This window comes from Centrocercus urophasianus, unplaced genomic scaffold (assembly GCF_019232065.1).
Source record: "Centrocercus urophasianus isolate 14NV4802_14NV808 unplaced genomic scaffold, USGS_Curo_1.0 seq_20, whole genome shotgun sequence".
Taxonomy (NCBI): domain Eukaryota; kingdom Metazoa; phylum Chordata; class Aves; order Galliformes; family Phasianidae; genus Centrocercus; species Centrocercus urophasianus.
The window spans coordinates 10,375,956-10,398,512 of record NW_024884756.1 but is presented as its reverse complement, the minus strand read 5'-3'; the positions used below and the strand labels follow the sequence as shown (position 1 = coordinate 10,398,512).

At 44.5% G+C, this 22,557-nt stretch overlaps 1 protein-coding gene across 4 annotated transcripts in view; it reads left to right on the top strand.

Moving 5' to 3' along the window:
• SATB2 (SATB homeobox 2) overlaps positions 1-22,557 on the top strand; it is a 130,338-nt gene that overhangs the window by 99,983 nt on the left and 7,798 nt on the right. For all 4 annotated transcript variants that reach the window (XM_042822090.1, XM_042822092.1, XM_042822091.1 and 1 more), the window contains one exon: positions 8,029-8,226. In XM_042822090.1, the coding sequence (XP_042678024.1) occupies positions 8,029-8,226 (198 nt within the window). The remainder of the gene's footprint in view (positions 1-8,028; positions 8,227-22,557) is intronic.

The window sequence follows — 22,557 nt, the reverse complement described above, 5'->3', positions numbered from 1 at the left end:
GCTGCAGGCTCTCCTGATGACAGTGGTGCTGATTTCACCAGCTCAGTTACATGGTGGGCAGGGCGCACTGAAAAGTGTTCATATTTACAAAAGAAAGAGAGTTTGAAAGAGGGGGAGAAAAGAGCTAGTCTGAGGGTTTGCTTGGACTCTTCGCCAAGGTTTGTTCACTTGCTGTTCTCCACAGGCCTGGTTTGCATTGCACTGGCTTCCTCTATTATTCCCTCACCCCAGACAACTGAGAGGCTTCCAGTTTGCTAACAAGGCATGTGTTGTGTTGGGCGCTGCTTTTCTGTCAACAGCAATCCACGGTGCTGTGAGATCTTCACAGTTTTAGCAGCCAGTGAATCTCTGACAGGGCTGCTCTGACATTTTATGTGTGGGGCTGTATGTCGTGTACCCAAGAGAGAATCCAGAGCCAATGGAAGCCTCATTTCATCTCCTGTCTTCATACAGGAAGAGCAGTACCCACTGAGAGCAGTTATTGCAAGTGGCATCATCTACTGGTAGACTTATCTGACTTCTAATTTAACAAGTAGCCACCTTTATTCTTAAGTCGTGGCAGATTATTGGTTCAACAGTGAAAGCAAAGGGCAGTTGATAGAAACTGAGGGTACAGATTGTAGACCTCACAAGTCAACATGCATGCAGTGTGCAGGACCATATGGAAATATCGAGGTAGTATGCAAGATTCTCCTTTTAGGGGCTCAAAATTCATAAGGGTCTCAAGCCATTCATTTTAGACATTGACTCATTTGTCAATGTCAAAATATTTTCATTAATATGTATTTTATTCCATGTGACATATCTAGATATTTTTTGTCTTATTTGAGAAGTGTTGTGCATCCCTTTATCCTCAGCAGGAGCTGAAGTGCACAGCACCCTTCAAACTCAGCCTCTAAAGCTGTCATCCCATTCCAGATGCCAGCTGTTAGTGAGGCACCCACTGGACAGCATGCTTCTCTGGGAATACTGCATGCTAGTGATCTTTGTCCCTTAATTGACTAAATCTGGGACCTGTAGTATCACAGTGACAGTGTTTCTGAACGCTGGATTTGGCCTTGTATCTGTACTTCAGAATCTCCTGATTATATTTAAATCACATGGAGTTACCTGCGTGCCATTTTGGAGAGATTCGGAGGGCCATTGTGCCTCTAGAATGGGGCAGTGGGACAGGCAACGACTTTGACCTTGGATTGCTGCAAGTTTGAACCAACTGTCAGGACAGTTCTGACAGATCTCTGGTTTCTGTGTCCAGTTCTGCAGCTTGTCTATGGGTCAAGTTTGGGGAAAACCATTTCCCCGTCATCTTGTGTCAGTGCTTCCATAACACTATGCAGCAAGGTCACCCCTCTGACCTCAACTAGTGGGGTCCTAGGTGAAGCTGTGCTGTGTAAAGCAAGTTTAGGAATATAGATCTGTTCATAATAAATAGTCACTTTTGTTTTGATAACAAACAGTGGGAATATCTGACTGGAGCCCTTGCTGAGAGAGGGTAAAGATTGTATGAACGTGAGAGGCTGAACTTCCTACAGCTCTCCCAGGGCAGGAGTCTCTCTGTAATCAACCTGGGCTGTGGAGGAATGGTGTTGCAGATGGAAGGATCTGACCTCCAGCGTCACTAGTTCAGTAGAAACAGAAAGCCAACACCAGCAACTGAAATTCTTCCCCAAGGGACTAGATTTGTTTTAGTTATAGCACAGTAAAGTACGAGAGAACTCTTTGAGTAGCTTTTTGAAAAAAAAAAAAATGTTAAGCTGGCAAAGTTCAGTCTCCAGTTATTATCTTTGCCTCATTTAAAAATAAACAAATCAAAAATAAATTCAAATGTTGGGGACAGAAAAGTTGAGGTCCTTCAAGTTAAGAGATATGTGGGGCTGGGGACAGAAATACTTTTTCTGTCATTCCTTCTCTTTTTCCTGACTTTTCCTTGTGAGATCCCAGGCATTAGTCTTGGAGCCCCCACAGTAGGAGCTCACACTGTATGGCTCCCAGCCTCTCGGCCACCACCATCACACTGTTCTTGCTCTGAGCAGAAGGCACAAGTACTGTGAGAGATGAGCAGTCACCCTCTGAGGCAGGTTTTATCCTTTACCGTCTGTCCCTCCCAACTTATATCCCCTTTTTCAGTATGATGGAATGCCTTTCCTCCTCCTTTTAGCTTAGAATAGGTATTTCCTGTGCCCTTGAACTATTTAGCTTCCAGTGACAATGAATGACAACTAGAAAAAGACAGCTGGTTGTGAAGGTGCATGTAGTTTATGCATATACAGCATTTCTTCCTGCTACAGCACCTCAGTGCCTTTATGATGCTTGTGTGTCTGTACAGCTAGGGCTTATCTGTTGTATTGATAGTTTAATGCACTTGTTACATATGCAGGAAGTACAGAAAGACATTTCTCTCCATGACTGAACTTAAAATTTCTCTGAAGTGTATTTGGGTATCCACTACAGCTTCTACAACAGCACCTTTCTCAGCCTCTGGGCAAAGCACGGTCACTTGTGGAGCTGGAACTTTGCTCAGGAAGCCATTGACAGACTTGGGAGCTGCTGGCAGGCTGCTTGCCTTAGCTATGAGCCTGCACTACCTCTCGAGTGCAGAGAGAAGCCTGTCTGAATTTGGCACACTGGAAGTACTTTCGGCGAACAGCATCCTTCCCTCTGAGCCCAAGAGGTGTAAGCAGATTTGGCATTCCCATGGGTCCAAGATGTCAGGGTTTGTGTACTTCATTTTTTTTGGTATTATTTCTTGTTCTATGAGACTAAGGAGAAACTAGGCCTAATGGAAGTGCTTTGTATTTTTCCTTAAATTTTTGTAGGATGAAAAGTACCGCATGATACAGAAAATTCATGCTATCGAGTGACTAACCTTGAACTGTACCAAAATGCTCCCAGTAAGGCTTCTCAGGTTTAGTCCCCCTCCCCCCAGCCCTCATCAAGAATTCATTGAAGCCATGACAGAACTCTCCATTACAGTTAGTCTTTTATCCATTTCAGCTTTCTTGATTAGGTTATCTTGAATCATTAGGGGGTTTATTTATTTTAATAGACACTTATTGGATTCATGGAAAGAGAGTTTGGCGACTAAGGAACAAGAGCTGAATATTATCTGCTCATTTCACGCTGCAGAGTCCCAAACTGAGCAGAGGGAAGAGGCTGAGAAAGTTTGACCAGAGGACTCCCTGTGATCCTGTGTAGAAAGGGAACTTTCTCTGGATAATGCATCATTTCTTTTCTAATCTTTCAAGACTAATGTTGATCATTGCTGCTTTTTTCCCTTTTGTCACATATGTTGACATTTTCTGCACTGATGATAGGGGTGAGAAAATGGTCTTTTGATTTATTTTTGAGATTTATTCCTGAATCACTCTTACTAAAAACACTTCATTTGCCTGCTCATACTTTCATGGGAGACCCTAGAAAATGTCAGTAGAGAAAACCAACTATATCATTATTTAGTAATTTCAATTTGAAGGCAGGGAAGCACGAGATTTGTTTAATTAGCTTTATCTAGGCTGGAGGTTTCTCACAGTCCAGCACAGTCCAGGGAGATGGGCTGCTTGTGAATGAGCCCCATGGATGCACAGCTACTTCCTTCTTCCATGGCTCTGAGTAAAGATGCTGCTAGAAGCGTGAGTACTGGCCTGTAACCCCAACTAACTTGTTCTCAACTTTTCCCGTGTACTTGTACTTCAATCAGAAATTTGGTCCTTGATTGACCATAGGTTGATCACCATCTGCAGTATGCTTGTGCATACATTCTTTGAGTGCTGGAAAACCTGATCTCATTGTAGCCTGGTAACTCTGAGTGCCACAGCAACCTCCCCTGCTCTAGGATAAGACTAGCAAAAGTGAAAGGGTCAGGCTGTAATAAAATGGCTCAGGATAAATAAGAAGAGAAAGAATATGGCTTGTGACTGTTGCACCACATAACTGTCCCTCAAGGGGGTTTTGGTGTGCCAGGGCTAATGCCTTGATGTAGTAAGCACGCTGTTTCTTTAACAGCATAAAAGCACAATGGGAATGGATGGCTTCCTGCAGATATTTGTTGATGTTTGCTTAACTATGTGGAAATGTATTTGATTTTGAGACAGCGAGAAAGGTCAAAAATAGGAAATTAATGTGATATTATTTGTTTTATCAAATAAAATGCTTAGATGTTTATCTTGTCTCACAAGAGCAACAGAAATAAAGGCTGACACTTCTCTGCAGCTCTCCTTAGTGAGCTGATTTGGGCTGCGTTCTCGATGCCTCTACAAGTTTTGGGGTGAAACGAAGGAAGTTCTGAGTAGAATTCCTTGTAACCGCAAGCACTGGGTGTGCCTGACTATAGAGCCAAAAGCATCTTTAATTGTGCTGTTTTTCCTCCTCTTATTTTTAATGGAAGACACTCCCATGTAAGAACCTTAGAAGCTGACAGAAAGGGCTGGATTATGCCACCCATACTGACGCATCAAACCCTCCTGGTAACTGGCACACAAGGGGCTGGTTGTGCTGTGTTGTGAGACTTGTGATGTGCAGGGGAAGCACGATCAGAAGCGCAGCGTATCGCAGCTCTGGGGAAGGATGTGTTATTTGTTAGCTTTTTAGAATATGCTCGCGTAAGTTGAATTTACTTGTAATAAAATGAGCTCAGATGTTGTGGATGAGCAAGGGAAAAGGTGGCAAGATAGCATCTTGTTCTTTACTTTTCCTTCTTTCTGCCAATAAATGCAGCTATAGATGAAAATTTGCTGTAAATGGCTGTAGCTCCAAGACTTCTGTATGTTAGCATTTCTTAATTCTTCTGGAAAGCGCTGTGTAACGTACACAGACCCAAAGAAATAAATAAGAGAAAATAAAAAAATTGCGACCAAAAAACCCCAAGTTGATTTTTTTTTTAACAGAAAAAGGGGATTTGTGTATTAATAATTCATGAGTTCTCATTGAACATGCACGAAGAAACGGTGCTATTCAATAGAGAATACTGTCATCTGTCACTGTTTTATTTGACATTTACACTTTTTTTTTTTTGCCTGGTACTGCAAAACTTTCTTGGATGGCGTGATAAGATTATTTAAATAAATAACTAAAGAATCCAATGCAGACTTTTCATCTGTATATGGGGAAGGCGGTTACTTGCAATCATAAAGAACATGTGAGTATGCTGCAGTGCCGTGTTTTCTCACATACTAACCCAAGTTATCACCTAGTAAGCGGCCCCAAAAATGGATGGAGTCTTGAATGGAGGGATGAGAGAATGGGTACTCAAAGAGAAAGGTAGGAAAAGAGCAGTGAAAGGAGAGATGTGATGCAGATAGGCATGCACACGCACATGGTGGGTACGTGCATCTATGTGTGGGGGTGAGCGAACGATAGCTGTTGTGAAGAAAGCTGCCACAAATACATTGCTGTTACTGGTGGAAAAATAAATATTTATAAATGGCGTTGGGGAGATCCAGTCGCACAAAATGTGAGAGAAGACAGGGCATTTAGCACAAAGACAATTCAGAGTTAGGCGCACCTTGCAATTTCTTGCTAATATTAGGCTCATGAAAATCTTTCTGCTCCGTAGGTTAGTTATTATTTATAAAAATCACAGAACCAGCTGATACATTCATAAGCTAATTATTGTAGCAGCTGGGTACACATGGTGCAATATGTCTGAGGCTGTGAAGTATCACAGATTTCTTGGGGCCTGCTGTGGTGGGGGTGTGCTGTTGAAGGCTAGATCCCTTAATCTGATCAGCCAAGCAAATACTTTGTGGGGAAACTGGATTAATATCTCTCTAAATACCATGGATGTGCTTCACCTTCAGAACCAGGCTCCTTTAAACGTGCCATTAGCTTATCTCCTTTGGGGAATTGAGAAGTTCTCAGGTGTCCTCAGGATGACGGTGTCTTTGCCTGGTGCCTGCCTTTGCCAGAAATTAATTTCGTTTGCTCATGTCTGCACACATGGTCACACTGCAGTCTAATCTTTTCCCTAATAGCTCCAAGGTCAAGACCTCGCATGTTGCCAGGCAAATTGAGCGCTACCCTTCTTAAAGACTAATGGCAGCGAGTGCGTTGTCCATAATGAGGCCTGTAGTGTTGCTCTAAGTGATTGTAATGAGCGCCGATTATAACGGGACAGATAAATCAAGATGCAGCCCTTGCTGTTGGGCTGGCTGGGCCAGCTCTCGGGAGTGGAGCCTCCTCCACTGAGGAGCTGGGCAGTCCATGGCCCTTGGGAGAGGGAGAGCCGTTCTGCCGCAGGCCTGGCCTGTGCTGGGCTCGGCTCCAGCAGGTACAGGGCTTTGCCTTTATCTGCTGCTGAAGGATTGGTCCAGGTGCTATGGCGTCCCTGGGGACGTATTAAACATACCTGCATGAAACGTTTGAAACAGTTCTGGTGGAAACTTACTCAGGTCAGTGAAAAGCAGGGAGAAACACGAGTTTGTTTTTTCCACAGATGGTTTGTTTTCCATCTCAAAAATTATTTCCTTTGTATGGCGAAGCCCCCGAGAACTCACCGTGGAACTGTGAGATTTTTTCCCCTTTATTTTCTCCAAATGAAAGTTTATGGGGATTTCTAAGCTGAGGAAGGGGATTGAGGAGTGCTGAGGGCAAGAGATGTGGTCAAACTGAATTGAAATGCAGGCATCACCTGGCTGAGAGATTACCCAAAGACTAGTCAAAATACTTGGAAAAATATAGATTTTTTTTTTCTTTCCCCTAAGTAAATGATTAGATATCTTGTTTTCATCCTTGCCCCACTACCCCCCAGCCCTCTTAGTTTATTGCAAGAAAAGATCAGGTCTGCACAAATGTGGCCTCTCACTTGTAAAAACAAGGCAGTGTTGTGTTACAGATTAGTTTATAAATCCCTAGTGGCTTCACAGTTCAGTGCCTACAGCTGCTGCAGATGGGCCTGGGTTTTTGTCTCTTTGCTGTGCTGCAGCCGGCAGTTGAAGGAGAAAATGGAATGATCAGGTTATTAACATGTAGGCCGCGAGGAAGAGGCTGCACAATGAGAACAGCTGGTGTTGCTGTCTTGGCTGATGCAGCGGAGATAATCAAATCTTGCCTTTTTTGGGGGGTGAAGGCAGAAGACATAGTGGAGAGTGAGACAAACAACGGCTCATGATATAATATGCAGGGTTTATAATGCATGTTAGAAGTTGTCAATGGCTTACAAGTTGTGATACAATAAAGCAATAAAAAAAAGTCCTGTATGAGCCTCTAATGAACCTGTCTGTTCAGCTTGCTCTTGTCTCTGTTTGGAAAAACACAATTTGGCTACTTCTTGTACTGTACGGTTTTAACGTTGATCAAGTTACTTTTTAGGTATTGTAAGGTGTCTGTTGAAGTGGCGTCAAACTGCTGAGTTACAGCTCAAAAATGATGGGTTATAGAGCTACTAGGTAAAATATTTTGACAGGAGTCACTAAGGCGTGTTGACAGCATCCTCAGCATTATCTTCTCGTTTTCTGTCATTTGCATCCTGTCTCCTTGTGCACACGCACAGGAGAGGCACTGCTGTCCTCAGCCCCACGTGGGCCGGCTGCGTCCCCTCCACAAAGGAGCAGCAACAGACCCATCCCTGGGTGACTGCTGGGGACCTGGGGTCACCCCCACACATGCTTAGAGCATGTGAGGCTGTTCTCACCTTACAGCTTCTGCCACCTTGCCCTCTGCCTGGCTTTGTGTTTTAGGGTTGTTTCCATCTCCTGAAGTGCTGGCACTTCCTACTGCAGTGCTCTGAGCTCTCAGTCCCTCTGGAGCAGTCCAGAAGGATTTAGTACAGTGGTAACTTTTTGAGATCCAGTCACGCAAAATGTGAGAGAAGACAGGACATTTAGCACAAAGACAATTCAGAGTTAGTTTCAAACTAACTATTCAACAAAATAGGACTTATAAACTCGATTATTAGGATCACTAGCTGATCCTAATTACGATTATTTCCAACCAGCATCTCTCTTTAAGTCTGCTTTAAGTCTGGATGATGTTCCATTCACATCTAGTTCCTCAGTGCTTAGCGAATTAACTGTGCTGACCCTCCTGTTGCAGGGCTGGCTGTGCGAGCTACTTCGCTGGAAAGAAAACCCAAGTCCAGAAAACCGCACCCTCTGGGAGAACCTCTGCACCATTCGCCGCTTCCTGAATCTTCCTCAGCATGAGAGGGATGTGATCTATGAGGAGGAGTCCAGACATCACCACAGTGAGCGTATGCAGCATGTTGTCCAGCTCACTCCCGAGCCTGTACAGGTCAGAGTGCTAACTTCCTTCTCAAGGAGTTTTTGCAGGGAAACAGCCAGTGGAAGTAGACAAAAGCAACTGGTTTGAGCTTCCCTGTGGTTGGCAAGTTGAGACACACCAATTTTTATCTGCCTGTAGGACTGCATGCAAACCTCAGCTCTCAAGGTATAAGCAAGCTCCCTGTGTGAATGCTGCAGCGTGTATGCGAGTGTGTGCAGGTTTGTGTTGGTGGCTCAAGAAGAGAGATGTGCCAGATCATGCCACCACCAACTGCAAGGTCAGCACTGTGATGTTATGGAGCTCCCATCGTGTCAGTAGCTGTGTTGTGACTGAAGCAATTTAGCTGCCTAAAGCTGCTGGCATTTGGAAGAGCACAAATGTGTTCCTCAGCAGCAGCAAGAGAAGGATACAGCTGGTTAGGAAGAGGAGCGGGAGCAGGGTTAGGTCAGCTGTTCCTCCTCACAGAACCTGAGCTCTTCTGATGCCTGCTCTTTAACTGTGTCCAACAGGCAACTGCAGTCATAGTTTGTAGTTTCTCTCTCAGCCTGACAGGTATCTCTAATAACTAATGAGGCATGTTACAAAACTGAATGTGTGTGGTAGTGGTCAGAAGAGACTCAGGACTGGTCTGAAGTGAGAGCTGGACTTCAAAACTTAAGAGAGATGCTTTCTTCACTCCACATTTTTGTGAACCCAAAATTTAAAACAGTTACCTGTTTTCATAGTGGAAGGAGAGGTTGTGAGTGTTACTTGCACTTTGGCCATGTTGCCAAACATTAGAGCAGCTGTTGATCTGAAGGCTCTCTGTTAGGTGTTGTTTTAAAAATTAACCAAAATGAATGCTGCTATTCAACTGCAGGCATCTTTCCACAAGACACTTGCAAGTGTCATGAAATCAGTGAGACCTGTGAACAGTAGAGGAAGGGATAAGGCCAGGAATGGGAAGAACTTTCCAGAGAGGCAGATTGTTGGGTGGGTGGGCTCCAGGAACAGTGTGGCAGCTCCAGTTCTGAAAAAGCTTTTTATTCTTCTGCTCGTTTTAAGTATGTTATCTGGGTTGTCAGCATTCTTTAGTGGTACTTCTGGAGAATGGGCTAGGAAGTAAGGGAATGTTACGGAAACAAGGCCACTGTTGAGAGAGGGCAAAAGTGTGATAGGTGACAGCAGTCAGGATGTAAGGAGGACTGATGTGTGACAGTGGTTGAAGCTCAGGAGAACTTGGGGGGCAGAGACCAAATGAATGAGAAGGGGATGTATATGCTCAATCTAAAAAATCTGGAGTAACGCTTTCCATAGCAGAACATTGTCACTGCTGGCCCTCACAGCCATTTCACCTGATTGTATTGTGCGACGATTGTCAGTCAGCTGTGTTTCTCTCTGATAGTCTCAGGGTTCCTCCTCCCACCTTTTCTCTCCCCCTTATGGTTTGGTCACAACTTGCACTGCTGTGTGACCCTTGCTGTGAACCCTTATATTCAGCCTATGCTCTTTGTCTCTGCTCTTGTTCTGCTGCTGCTAGAACTGTTGCGAACAATCTATTCACCTTTCTCAAAGGTGGGAGGTTTTCCCATTTAGTCCTGCCCCTCTTAAAACACCTTTGTCTCACCAAGATTAATTATTGCCTACTTCGGTCTCCTTTGTCTCTTCTGCTGTTGACTTCCTCCTTGATCTTCATTTTGTCTTTGCCTAGAAGAAAAAAAAAATTGTGGTTCCTGGTTTTCAGATTCTCAAAGCTTTACAGTAAAGGAAGTGCTGTAAGTACTATTGCAAGTTTTGGCTTCGATGTTCCCAAAAGTTTGTGAGATCTTGAAGGCAAGGAACTACAGAAGGGTAAAGGGCTGAGATAATACATGAGAAGATGACTAGAACTGCGTAATTTAAACAAATTAATCCAGTTGTGGTGCCCACACCAAGCAGGAAATATCCTCTAAGGGATAGTGTGAAGAAAAAGTTTCCTTGAGCTCTCATTGGTGACCTTGTTGATTAGCCTACTTTCTAAGTCTTCTGCATATCACTTAGCTGTGTAGGGCAGGTTGGCTCTTCTGAGTGACACGTTACAGTGCATTGGAATGTGATGCATTTGTATTTGTCAGCAAGTTACAAAGCCATGGATTAATTATTTATTACAGTCAAAATATGAAAAATGAAGAAAAATAAATGGAACCAGCTGGCAACTACATAAAACAAAACTCTGGAGACCCTGGTATATGGTTGATACGGTAGGCTTGTGTTTTGAGGGCGTTGCATTTTAGAGCTATGTTTGCCCATCCAAAAAGCCCAGTAGGCTTCTGCATGGCATGCTACACCAGTGCAAGACACAGGAGGCTCAGTGTCCACCTGCTACCTACTGCACCAAGCAGTTTTTGTGCCATTTTCAGTCTCTGAGACTTGAATTGTCTCAGGCAGCAAGGTTAGCTCTTTGGCTTTGCTGCAAGGGTCAGTATTAGGTAATTAGCTGTGAAGAATCAAAGACAGCAGCAAGAGACATAAAACAGAGGTCCTCACACTTGCAGTCGCTGGAGATTTTGTGACACTTTACATAAGGGTAGGGGTCTTGGGCTCAACTCCTGGCCAAACTCCAGGCCAAGTAATTACATTCTGCCTATCTAAAATTCCCTCTGTAGTGTCAAACGGGGAAGCAATGCTCATTTCCTTCTCAAAGCAGTGGTGGGTGCAGAGTGTCTGTTGAGGTGCCATTGTGCATTTTAGCAGAGGTAGAAACATCGAAGAGCTGCAGAAGCTGTCCTACTTTGCTTTGCAGACTTTGCTAGTGAAAAGTGCACTGTAAATCAGGCCTTTACGTGCAGCCTTGATGTCACGATGACAAACCTTTGAAGGAAGTATGAGTAGCAGTGCTGAAAATAATAGCAGGTGTAGTGCTGTAACACTGAAGCAGGCAGGAGTCTCTTAGCTCTGTTTTCTTTCTGCTTAGCCCTTCTTCCTGCCTGCTGTGAAAGACTTGGTGTGTGTACGGTGTACGGTATTTTGTTCCTGATGCTTGAGTCTCTCTCTCCTCCAGTGATGAGGCAGAGCCTGAAATCGGGCTGCCCCACGCTGCTGCCAGAGCACCCTGCCACCACAGCCAAGCCCTTGCTCCTCTGTGGTGCCCACACCTCTCCCATCAGGCTGGAAGAACCTACTGGTTGTCATCGTGAGGCACGGCCAAACAAAAGAGAGTGGATGTATCAAGTATAGCCTTTTCCCAGCACTGCTTCTTGGAAATGGCAAAGAGTTCATTGTGCTGGGCTCTGTGTAGTTCATGTGGTGATTATGGGCTTGGGCATACCTTCAGTGAGGGGATCACCCTGAGGCTGGTGTGGTTTCTGTACAGTCACGGCAAGGTGAGTCCAGTGGGGCAGTCGTAGTGCTGTGGAAGTTGGACGGAACTTGGCTCCTGATGTTTGAGGGACTCCTGTGTAGTTCTCCTGTGGTAGGTTGTTGCCCTCTGTTCTGTGGCACTAGCCCTAGCCTCACTGTTTAGTTTCAGGCTTGGTACTTTACAAAGAAACATTTTTTTTTTTCTCTTCCATTAGATTTTTCCTGTCAGCCATATATTAGGCCATTTAATTATATATTTTCCTATTTCTGAAATGAAAAATGTGTGCAGTGGAAGCTTAATGCACAAGGAATTCTTCCCTGCACACTTGATTTATTTGTTATTGTGTGGAGAAGTCATAAAATCTGAGCCCTGTGGAGCTCTGTGACATGGCAGTGCTCTCTGGCAGCATTGCGTGTGACCATATGGACATGCTGGGGCATGGACTTTCCTACACACGCCAATTGCAGAGCATCCACGCTGCACCTACACAATGCTGTGCATTGCTGTGCAGGCTGACACAGCCTGCCACAGCCTCAGGTATGCACTGAGTGGCTCTTCGCCCTCCAATTCTGTGCAGTATGTTGCCATCAATGTGTTCTGCTGTGGGACTAAGGGGACCCGTGAGCTTGTGCCTAGCTGGATCCCACAAATACTTCACCTCTGATTTATAGAGTTTCCCAAGTCACAGGCTGCTAGGGATGAGAGGCATGCTGGAAAGCAGCATTGTATTTTTGCAGTCTTCTCATCCTCTTCTGCTACCGTCAGGTGCGGGATCCTGACTGGAACTTTGATCTGGCCCAGCCTGGCTCTTTTTACACAGATTTGCTGGACAGCCACTTTGCAGCAAGCAGTCTTCACACTTCTGTGTTCAGCTTCCTGCTCTGCACAGGTGAGACTGCCCTGTCATGCTTTCTGTTCCTCGCCAAATCCCACTGCTCCCAGCTGTTCACTGGCATTGGACCTTCCTAGCATGTTGATGCTGAGAGGTGCCTCCAGCCCTTTCCTGCTGCTAACCAGGGATTTGGTGTTTGTTACAGACATGCCGGGACACAGTAAATCTAATTTCTCTCCCTTCTCCCACTATTTGTCTGTTGTATACAAGGTGACCACTCTGGAGAATAGCCGTGTTGCCTGACACTTTAATATGGTGCTAATTCATTGTTAATTGCTGGGGCAGAGAAACCTGACTCAGTTGGGAAAATGATGAATGAAGCTGTTGTCTCTGGAGTGTTAGTGTGGATAAGCCATTTCTCTGGAGCCATGAGCCACCACTACAGCAAAGTACCTGCTATTTCAAAAGCAGGGAAACCTCGCCTTTCATTTCCTGCATAAGATATCAGAGAATCTTCTGAAGCTGGTAGGTACATGCTGATTTAAGAGCAGTCAGATAGTGGCTTTAAAGAAGCGGGAATGGTTTTCACATACTTTCTGATATGTTGTTACTTTGGTAGCTTTATAAAAAATTGTATCTTTCCACTTTTTTTTTTTTTTCTCTGAAGCTTTGATTTAGACAAATCTGGCGATTTATAATAGCTCAGATTGTAAATCATGGAGGAGTATTAGTAAATAAAGGAAGGCATGAAAGAAAGCTGTAGGAAAGCTCTTTTGTGCTGTGTGTTCATTGCAAACATTGTAGTCTTTCTTTAAATATGCAGAAAATAGCATACTGCAGAACTACAAGAAATACTAATTTTGTCATCTTTTTGAGGGATGGAAGGGAACAAATATTTTAGACAAGACAGTGAACTACAAAACAACAGAACATGGAGCCCTAGTAAAAATGGGTCAAGGCAACTGGTGATGGCAAACCAATGGAACTAATTTCATATTCTCTTTCTAGAAGCAATAAAGAAGGGAATGAACACCACAGTAGTGCTTCCTAATGAAATGTCTAATTCTAAACAGCATCTTAGAGTTCATGGGTCACACAGTACATAGCATGCAGATGGGAAAAAGAGCAATACTTAAATTTTCTTCTTTTAAAAATAATATCAATTAATAATACTTAGGCAGTCATAGATAATGAGTGAAGCAAAGCTGTGTTATTCCACTGAGGAGCACAGCGTGTTTACTAATTTTTAGGATGATGTTCACAGTTCTTACTGTGTTTGTGTGTGTTACAGCAGATTTTATATACAGAAGTCAGGACTGGGTTATCAGGGAAACCCAGACAGAAACTGCTTTCCCAAAGCTGCCAGCTCTCTGACTTGGTGCTTGGTTTTATCTAGCCCTGGTTTTGGTGGGTGATGTCCTGTGGTTCATCGTTAAGGTCTGCACCCTCATGTTTTCATGTTTTTGCTTGTTGGTTGTTTCCCTGCATCCGACAGACAGACAATAAATTATACCCACTGCTTTTTGTTTCTGCCATCTCCCCGTGGTTGGCAGTGATGTCTGCTCAGACGGAATGACCAAGACAAGTTGTACCCAGAAAGCCCAGGTGGACTTTTAGAGGTATTTGTATCACAAGTTGATTTATTCCACTTGGGAAGCTCAGAGCTTTGGTTTCAGTAGACTGCACGTGGAGTATTTATTTTCTCTTTCATTTAGATCTTTGGGGGAAAACATGTCACAGCTAGACCTGTCAATTTAGGGACTGCAGAATATCTGCCCTCCTCAATTTTTACCTTTACCTTTCTTATGAGAAGGAAGAATAATGCTCTGTATTGATATCTCCTTTCAATTTAAACCACTGCAAAATGACTGAAAGCAGAGTGACTCTGAGAGGCTGGGTGGGTGTGCTGGGCCATGCCCTCCAGCAGGCTGTATGTGTGAAGCCCTCCTGGACCGCAGCCCCTGAACTGCTCGCTGGTGCTGCTGCAGTGCTGTGGCAGATGTACCGTGTTGGTAGCAAGCTCTGGCTGCTCGTCCATCCAAATGTGTGGTTGCTTGGTGAACATTCTGGTGTCCACTGTTTTTCCCACAGTCGGCGGTGGCTCAGGAACCTAGCGCGAGTTCTGACAAGGGCAGTAGGAGCACGTATCTGACAGTGAGCCCCTCATATTTGGCTCTGAGGTATCCGATACAGTTTCTTATGATTGATAGTTATCTTGATCGCAGTGGAAAGCTGCTGAGCTTTAACTGCTACAGGCAAACCTACCTATTGCACCTTCTCAGCTGTTTCTGCTTAGTGTGGATATCTAATCTACTGCTGATTTGTATTAACTTTAAGCCCATGATTCTCCTTATAATGATAGTGAGGAAGTGCACTTGCAGTTAAAGCAATACCGCTTCTGCTCTGAAATTAAATTTAGGTTTATTAATCCTTTTGAGCCTAGAAATGGGAGCTTAGTTGGATAGTTTTATTTTTTCAAAGGTGGTGGTTTTAGCCTCACCGAAGGTGTAGCCCCAGTACACCAGAAGACTCTCAGAGCTGCGTGGCCACCTCAGTGCCACCTGCTCCTGCTCACCCCATTTGGTGCAGAACAGACCAAGGGCAGGGACCGAGCGAGGTGGAAGTGCCCAGTGGAGAGCTGCCTGCCCGGCCAGCTACTTTACAGAGCTCCCGCAGCTCTGCTCCTGCTGCCCCAGCTCCTGCAAGGGGCTGCTTAAGGCAGAAAGCCATTCAAAACCTGAATGTGCCGACCTAGTGCTATGGAGACTTGGCAGGAACTGGCAGGGTGATGTTGGTCTGATGCGTCATCTCTTCAGCAAATTACACTGCTGTAGCTTTGGCTCCTGCCGTCTCACCCTTTTGCCTTTCACACACAATTTGGCCAGGTTTGGCCCTCATTTCTTCCAGTGCTGGCCCTGTTATAAATGCTAAGCTGCCAGTGTTGTAAAGAGTCATGGTAGGTTGAGGATGAGCAAACATCCCGGGCAAGATTACTAAATAAAGCTCTTTAAATTCACATAACCTTTGAAGCTTGTGCTGGCTGGCAGCAGGCAAATCTGGAAGGCTGAAAAGCTGCTGGCCGAGCCTCCATTCCATTTATGTTGGAAAATGTTTGCAGTTAAAAACGTTGCTCTTTTTCATTTTAATAGTCCCTGAATGCTCTCTGTTCCTCGCATTTGTATATAAATGATAATATCGGGCTTTAGAGCTATGTGTTTATAGGCTATTGGTTGCAGGCAGCATTTTATTCTCTGGCTCCTTACAGAAGTCTTAGGATAAAGTTAAGAGTCCCGGATCACTGCAGCTGGCCTTTGTGTACAATTACAAAAATTATATGGGGAGGGAAACAATATTGTACTGTGCTGTCCGAGCACATTGCCCTGTTTGTCCCCCCTGTTTGTCCGAGAGTGAGCGAGCTGCTCTTCCTCTCCTGTTGCACAGTGTCCCCTCAGAAAACTGCAGCTTCTGGGCAGTGCTGGGAGTCAGGCAACAGCGGAGCAGGAAATAGATGCTCAGTCTCGCTGCCCTGGGCCAGTCTGGTAATACATTTGTTAGTGTGAATTTCTCTCTCTCTTTTTTTTTTTTTTTTTTTCAATTTGGATTGGCTGGAAATGCCCAGAAACTACAATATGTGCTGGGATTGGCTTTTTTCAGGGACAGTGTGCTGTGTATACACATTGTCCCATGTTTGTATGGACTTTTATAGGAATTACAGATTGAAACGGGAAATGTTTCTGTGTATGCACTATTCTCACACATCAAGTATCCAAAAGTACAGTAGCACATATTTTTTCTCACAGTCATCTATGCTTACAGTGTTTCAAAGAATATTCCAAAATATCTTGGCACAGACAGAGAGAAGCTGTTTGCAAGATCCCTAGCTGTGGAACAACAAAGGCTACATTCTGAACACACATCACACATGACTTTAATAAAAGTCTTAAACAAAAATCAGATAATGTATTTAGAAAATTGCACTTCACAATGTATGATGCTGCTCACATTGTGGAAGGAGGCAGGTATCCCCTTCTGCCTCCCTCCCAGTGTCTCTTCCCCAGTTCTGCTCGCATCTTCACATTTTGAATTAGAACATTAAAGAAAAAAGATGTTTTTAAATACATGTGAATACATTTTAAAGCCACTGACCAGTGATTTGGGACTAACTCAAATCGTGCAGCGCCTAACTTCAGAAGGACGTGGTGTCCAGAAACCAAGGAATACAGGCACGTATGAGGTGTCTCTCATGGAACATTTGGAAGATTGAAAATCCGAAATCATTATGAATCTCTCTCTAGTACGTATGACAAAAAGGATGTGGTAAGTCACAGAACACGTCCTGGGTAGTACAGACCCAGCAATCTCATTAACCTCATGTCAGAAAACATTCCTTGGTTTCCAGTTTGGACCAACTTTATTTTATTTTTAACATCAGAGTGGAAAGTACTGTTGACAACCTTAAACTTCCTAGTGCTTCTTCTCAAATTCATGGTTTGTGTTATGATCCTTCTATTAGTCTGCACTGTTTGATTCAAGGCACACAGGCAGGGAGGTCTAGAAAGAGCCCTTTCTTTCCTGCCAGAAGTCCCGTCACGTGGAATTAGAGAAGAAAGGTTTCATGCAGACCCATAGGTTAGATGAGAAACATGCAGGACATGGTAGAAGTACAGCAGCTTTCTGCCCATGAGAAATAAGAGCTCACTCCTTTGCTATACTCAGTTGAGAGGGGCTGTGGTGGCAGCTGTGGATCCACCCAGCTGCAGCAGAAGGAGACACTCTGAAATGCCGGGACTCAGAGGCCTCTTAAAAAGATCTGTGTGGACAACACTGCACTAGTTAAGTGCTAAGTTATTATTATTATTTATTATTTATTTCCTCTCCTATTTCTTCTCTTACCAAACAAGCAGGAAATGTCTTTGTTCTTTCATTTTAGAAGTGAAATAAATGTATTCCCTGCAGCTTTTGAAATTTTCATAATCCATAATAAATAAAATCATATCTAATAGCATAACTGCTTTCAATTGGCAATGTGATCTAGATGCATTGCAATGGCAGAAACATAAATAGTTACAGCCTCTGAAAGCCTACTTCCTATTTGCTAAATATACTTGGCTCGCTTTAAATTCCTTTGTGTGCAGTCATTAATACAATCCTCTTTGACAGCATTTAATTAAAGTGCTTTTCTCTATTAAATTCATTGAAACTTTTTTTTTATATACAACTGTTTCCCAGACACTGAATGTTAAGGACCTGTAGGCCTCTCTTTAAATAACTTCTCTCTCCTTGTTGTAAATTGTTAATTAAATTTTACTTAGACTGTTTAAAGATGGCTTGGAAAAGAGAGACAGATTTCAGGATATGGTCTCAATCATGTCTGACTTTTTTTAACACAATTTTTTCCATGTTGCTGTAGACTGTGTGTTATATTGTTTATGAATGTTCCTGGAACCACACAAAGAAATATCCTTAAAACCTCATTCCTATTTAACTTCAAAAATTTACATCTTTTTCGTGCAATTTCACAGCCTAAGAGGGGGAGTAAGGAGGGAGGAGCTGCTCAGTATTAATAGATTATTGACAGTTTAATGTCTTGGCACCTAGACAGCCCATAAGGTATAATAAACAGGAAGCTGTCTGTTGTGAGAGCAGTCAATAGCGTATTCAATCAGAACCTTTCAGTTAATTGCTGGTTGACCTCAGAGATTTCCTTTAAGTGAAACTGTCCTTTGCTCAGATCTCATCTGGTTTTCAGAGTTTAATTTGAGAATGCCCTATCCATATGGTAGCTTACGCGTGCGATCCCGCCTGCGTTTCTGCTTTGCTCCCAAGCACGGCATCGCAGGAACCAGCGCCTGCCTGGAGCTTCACAGGACACGAGGACATGCGTTGTGTGCGGCCCCTCTGAGGGCTGCGAGCGTGGCCAGAGCCAGCGCAGTCCCCAGGAGAGCGCCGGGGCTGCGGGTGTGGGCTCTGTGCTGCGCCGGGAAGCCTGCGGAGCACCGGTGGCAGCCCCAGCCTGCGGCTGGGACACGCGGTGTGGCGAGCCGGTGGGCACCAGCAGCACAGCTCATGCAGGTGGGGTTGAACAACACTGTCGGGAGTATTGCAAAGTGGCTGAGCTGTTTTCCAGTGTTTTTGAATAGAGCTTGGCACGCAGCAACAGAGGAAAGGGCTGGCATTACTGCACTCACACCTGACCCCGCTACACATTGTTGGTACACACTGCCCTGCTCTCTGGCACAAGCACAAACCCAGGCTCATTTGTACTTTGCTTCCCTAATTTCTGTACTTAACTGTTCTAATTTTTTTTGATTGTGTATCTTGATGAGATCTAGATAAGCTACAAAGGCAAGCAGGCAGGAAACCGCACGGGCAGGCCCAGACCCTGACTAACTGGAAACTGTCTGCTTACTCAGGGGAAGCCAGCATGGAAATCTCTTGTAGCAAGACTGCTGTTTGGGTTTCTCTTCCTTTCCCTCCAACAGTTGCCTCCGAGTGTGTTTTTTCCCTAAGTGTGATGAAGGAGGGTCAGCTGCAGCAGCCCTCACTTGGGTTTCCCAGTGGCAGCAAGCACTACTCTGTGAAGGAAATCCTTCTGCACCAGAGCTCGCTTCATTTGCTTTCCATTCAGGCAGGAGACCTTCTTTTTGTCTCTAGATCTTGCAGCAATTCTGTCTTCTAGCCACTTATCATGAGTTCAGGCTGTGGTTTGCTGAAAGAAGTATTATTACTTTTAATCTCTAATTTTGCCCTGGGTTTCATTGATTTCTGTGGTTGTCTTTGTCTGTCAGCAAAGAACAAACTGCTTATGCGTTTTTAATGTCCTGATTAGCACCAGGAAGCACTGCTGACTTGGAGTTATGTCGCTCCTGCTGTCCCCTTGTTTAAATGAGATGAGGCTTAAGAACGCCAAGTGGCTCTGCTTGGGATCCATTTAGGCTCAGTGTGGTTCCCTCACTGAGGGAGGCTATAAATTTCTGGGATTCATGAGTGTCAAAAAGGTGATGAGGAATAGTGGTAAGATGATGCCTCCTCTCCTGGAACATTCAAATGATGGAAGAGGCTTTCTGGAGAGGGTGGAACAAAATATAGTGAGACAAACTGGAACTGAGGATAAGATCCCATATATGTCTGTGTCCCTCTGGAACATACATGCTTCATGCCGACATGTCCCTGGCCAGAGATATTCAGAGGTACTTTATGGCTTTATCAGGCTTACTGACCAAGCTGCTAATCAGTGTTACACAGACCAACAGGCTCCAACATGCAGTAAAAATCATAAGCTTTATTGGATTTTGAGATAGGAAAGACTCACATCCTGTTCCTTTTATAAACTGTGTTACATTTCATTCTTACCCACCAGTACACCTCTTTGTAAATACGACCATGAAGTCTGTAGGAAGTTAGATGGCTGTGAATTTCCATCCTTGGTGGTATGGCCCAGAGCTATGGAGGTGCTTGAGCTGAGTGTAAGAAATTGCTGATATTTCTGAACCACAGTAAGAAGAAAAGAGTTGGTGCTTTTAAATTTATTTTCTGTTAAAATAGGGAAAAAAAAATTGCAGCAGTTTGGAACAACATAATGCTTTAAAGGAAAATGGAAAGGTAGAATTTGAAGACCAAAAATTTTTCTGAATAAATGCAGCTACAATATGCTGTTTCATGAAAAATGCCTGAATGGCTGCTTGAACTCTGTCGGAATATTTCCCCCTCCATCAGGCCAGCAGCTTGGCAAAGTAGGCTTCATTTAGGCAATATCTGTCACTCGGTCAGAATTTTTGACTGAAAGAGAGATGTTTGGCAGAAAAAAGCCGTGTAGTTCTTATCTTAATAAAGCAAAGAATGATCTTTCACATTTCTAGCAAAAGCCCAGGCTCTTCACACGCAGATCTGTGCACGCTGCGGGCTTGTGTCAGCCTGGGTCTTTCCATTGCAGTTGGATGTGTGGGGCCGTGCAGGGGGCTGGCCAGTCAGCAGGGCTCTCCTTGGAGGCAGTGAAAAATCTGCCTCCAAGATGGAGATGGGTCCCAGTGCCACAACGTCTTGCCCTCCGTTGTTCTACATAGTAACCCATTTTATTAAAAATGAACAAGTACCTTTTATTCCCCAATCACATATATTCTTGAACTGTAAAGAGAAACTGCAGGTGCTTCAGATAGGAGACTTTCTGTAAAGCCTTTTTCTTCCAGCACCCATAGCCCACGAAATAGGTGCAGGTCAGGGCAGAGAGCCACCAAGAGCGCTTACACTGGCTCAGCTCCCTCAGCTGCCAGAGGTGCCCACCTTTTGAAAAGTGTAACCAGGAAGACAAAGGATTTCACATCTAATTCTGCAAAGCCTCCCACCCTAGTGCCCCAGTCTGTGGGCCAGGATGTACTTTGGCCATTTGATTTTCTTTACCCGGTTTCAAGCTAAGGGTATAATAAAGCACGTTATGCCAGTTGCATGTGTGGCATTGCTGGATATTTTGCCATTTACCATGGTAGTTGATTATAATGCACTTTTAAAGACATACTTTCTTAAAAAAGGAATATTTATACTTTTATGTGTTTGATTCACACAGTATAGTTTGCTGAAGTCCTGTTATTAAGTGCATTGGTGGTTACGTCTAGAAAGCAAAAAACATGCTGAGTAGTATTTTATCAGCACAAATCTACCATTTCCACTAACCATAACTGTCAGGTTCTTCTGACTCCTAACTGCCCCCACTGTAAAAATTAACGGTAGAGTTGGGTATTCCCGGAACCCCAAATAGCCATCTGTGAGGACATAAAGCAGTTTAAAGGGACAAATAATTACCCCTCCCCCTAGCGAATGCAGTGCCTAATCCAAACATACCCTTCCTGAAATAATTCAGTGCCTGCTCCTGAGCTGAGTGACTGGAAAACAGCGTGATTATGGTGGCGCCGCTCGTGCCACCATGGTTAGGGGGCTGGGGAGCGACCTTACGCACTGCACGAGGTCAGGGCTGCTGGGGGAAGACCTCGCTCAGCCTACCAGCAATTGCTGCTCTGCCTTTTCAAACGAAAAGGAGAGCATGTGTAGTGTTAATTAAACAAGAAGATGCAGAGGATGCCAGAAGTATTTCATCTGAAATAAAGCAAACCAAAAAGCCTTTTGTTGCTTCCTTAGATCTGTGGCGTTGTGCCAACTCCTCATTAGGATTAGCAGGGTTGGGACAGGGAAATTCAGGATCAATCTGAAATCTTTGGCAGACACTCCCTCCTGCTGCATCCAGGCCCGTTTGGAAGCTGCAAAGCTGGGCTCTGCACACAGCAGCACCCATGAGCCTTGTAGGACTGCGAGAGAAAGCGCAGAAGAGCTGAGTCAGGCCCACGGTGTTAAGTTGAAGGTTTTGAAGCCCTCTGTGCACATGTGTTGTAAGTCCTGCATGGGTGGGACTACAGTTAGCGTCATCACGCAGAAGAGCAGTGCAAATTCTTATGGGGCCGTTGCTCTCTCCCTTGTAGGAGAGGCTGCCCCACTGCTGCAGGTTATGGGCCTGAAGGGCATGAGCTGGTGGCCTGGAGGCCAGCAGGGCCCTGCCTGCCTGCTGGGGGACGCAGCCAGCCCCATGCCAGCTGTGCTGGCCATGCCCCATCCCCAGACAATGGAGCCATCCATCACCGATGCCTTCAGGAGAGAGTCTGCAGCAGTGTTGTGCAATGCTTCCTGGCCACATCGGCCTCTCTGTCACCAGCACCCGGGTTGTGCCAGCAGGAGCCGGAATGAAGCTGGCCACTGCCTATTTATACAGTAGGTATGTGCCGGCTCCACCTGTGGTTGAACAGTGCTTGCTTACAGCACTCCCAGTCTGCAGTTGGATACTTGAGCAAGGGATGTTCGCTGTTGTGCAGTTACTGTGCAGTAAAGCTAAGGATCTGGCTTAAACCAGCCAAAGATGGGGATTTCAGAGCTAATCCACTAACGTTCATCAGCATGAGCTCATTTATGCTAGCCCATAAAATCAGCCAGTTCTCAGGCACTTGCACAGCAATGAAAGTTGTGCCTGTGCTTTTGTGGGAAGAGTTGAGTTAGCGTTCGGGAGAGAACAGTTATCCCAGGAAACACCGGGACACTGCTCCGCATTGTCAGAGTTTAGTGATTTATTTTTTTAACATTATACAGACAAAATAGTGGCTATTGTGTAGGCACGTGCTGTCTATTAGTGGAGATCAGGAAAGGGAAATAA